The 1,157-nt window shown below is 49.4% G+C and overlaps 1 protein-coding gene across 1 annotated transcript in view; it reads left to right on the forward strand.

The window, feature by feature from the left end:
- The first annotated feature begins 688 nt into the window (after positions 1-688).
- GNAI1 (guanine nucleotide binding protein (G protein), alpha inhibiting activity polypeptide 1) overlaps positions 689-1,157 on the forward strand; it is a 106,616-nt gene continuing 106,147 nt past the window's right edge. The window contains exon 1 of the mRNA XM_010848102.1: positions 689-1,035. Coding sequence (XP_010846404.1) covers positions 894-1,035 — 142 coding nt within the window. The 5' untranslated portion in view covers positions 689-893. The remainder of the gene's footprint in view (positions 1,036-1,157) is intronic.

A 1,157-nucleotide genomic window follows, 5' to 3' on the forward strand; every position in this document is an offset into this window, starting at 1 on the left:
CCCAGGCCCCAGGCCTTCCTTAGGAGACCCACTCTAAGGCTATCCTTCCTGTAGCATCAGCTCAGCCTTACCTTCTTGGAAAATTCAAGCCCAGTTTTTTTAACAAACTTTTTATTTTTAGAAAACAAGACTTATAGATGGTTGCTCTTTGGTTTCTGTTAGAGCAATTTCCTAATATAACACATCAAAGAAGACGTTTTTCTTTGCTACCAACCCATTCTTATAATCAACCAACATTTCCTGTGATATCTGTAAGGAAAAGTGTAGTAGTGCAAGTGACAGAGACCAGATCTTAAACCTATGCTCATTGATGACATGGAATTCATCAATGGGTGAGATGCCTCCAATGGCCACAGATTCCCCCAGACCAGGTAAAGCTGGAAGGATGGAGGATAGTGTGGATCAATTCCATCTCATTTTATGGGTGAGGAAGCCAAAGCCTGCAATAAGGAATGACATGCCCACTGGCTTCTGATTTACTAACATGGTCATGAATATTGGTGCAGAACTTGGCTTGGAAGCTTCTATGTAGTCCCAGAGGAGGTCAGTTACGGTGAGGAGCAGGTTTGTGTGGATGTGTTGGTTCTTATTTTAAAAATATACTCTTTGATTCTTTGTCTCACATTTTCTCAGGTTTGAGGAAATCCTTCAAAATGTTTTCTGCTTGTGGAAAGGAACGTGAAAATGGATGGTAGGAGGGAGGAGAGAAGAGAAAAAAAAAGGAAGAAAGTTGACCTCTTGTCCTCCCCGGACTTTTCTGTTCCGCACTTGACCTGTTCTGCTTTCTCCATGGCTCCATTCCCGAACCAGCTCGCTCTATCTCCCACCGCCATGAAGGCCAGCTGACACGGGTTTGCATTTTGAAAACCCTCGCGCGCCCGCCCGAGCTGGGCATGCTCAAACGCCCAGGACTGGTTTTTTTTCGGTTTCCAACTTTGGCAGCTCTCCCACCCGCACCCCAAGGGGCAGGTCCGCACACATCCCTGGGTGTGAGTAAACGGGAAGAAATTACCACACTCTCGAGTAGAAAGCCAGGTAGGGGAATTCCCCGAGAGGTTTGGGGCTCCGGGGGCGCTTCCCAGGGGCGCGCGCGCGGGTGGCCGGCCCTCGCGGGCTGTGCGGCACCGGGGTCCGCGGCAGCGCGGGCGCGCGCGCTC

The sequence above is a fragment of the Bison bison genome, unplaced genomic scaffold (genome assembly GCF_000754665.1).
Source record: "Bison bison bison isolate TAMUID 2011002044 unplaced genomic scaffold, Bison_UMD1.0 scf7180017864260, whole genome shotgun sequence".
Taxonomy (NCBI): Eukaryota; Metazoa; Chordata; class Mammalia; order Artiodactyla; family Bovidae; genus Bison; species Bison bison.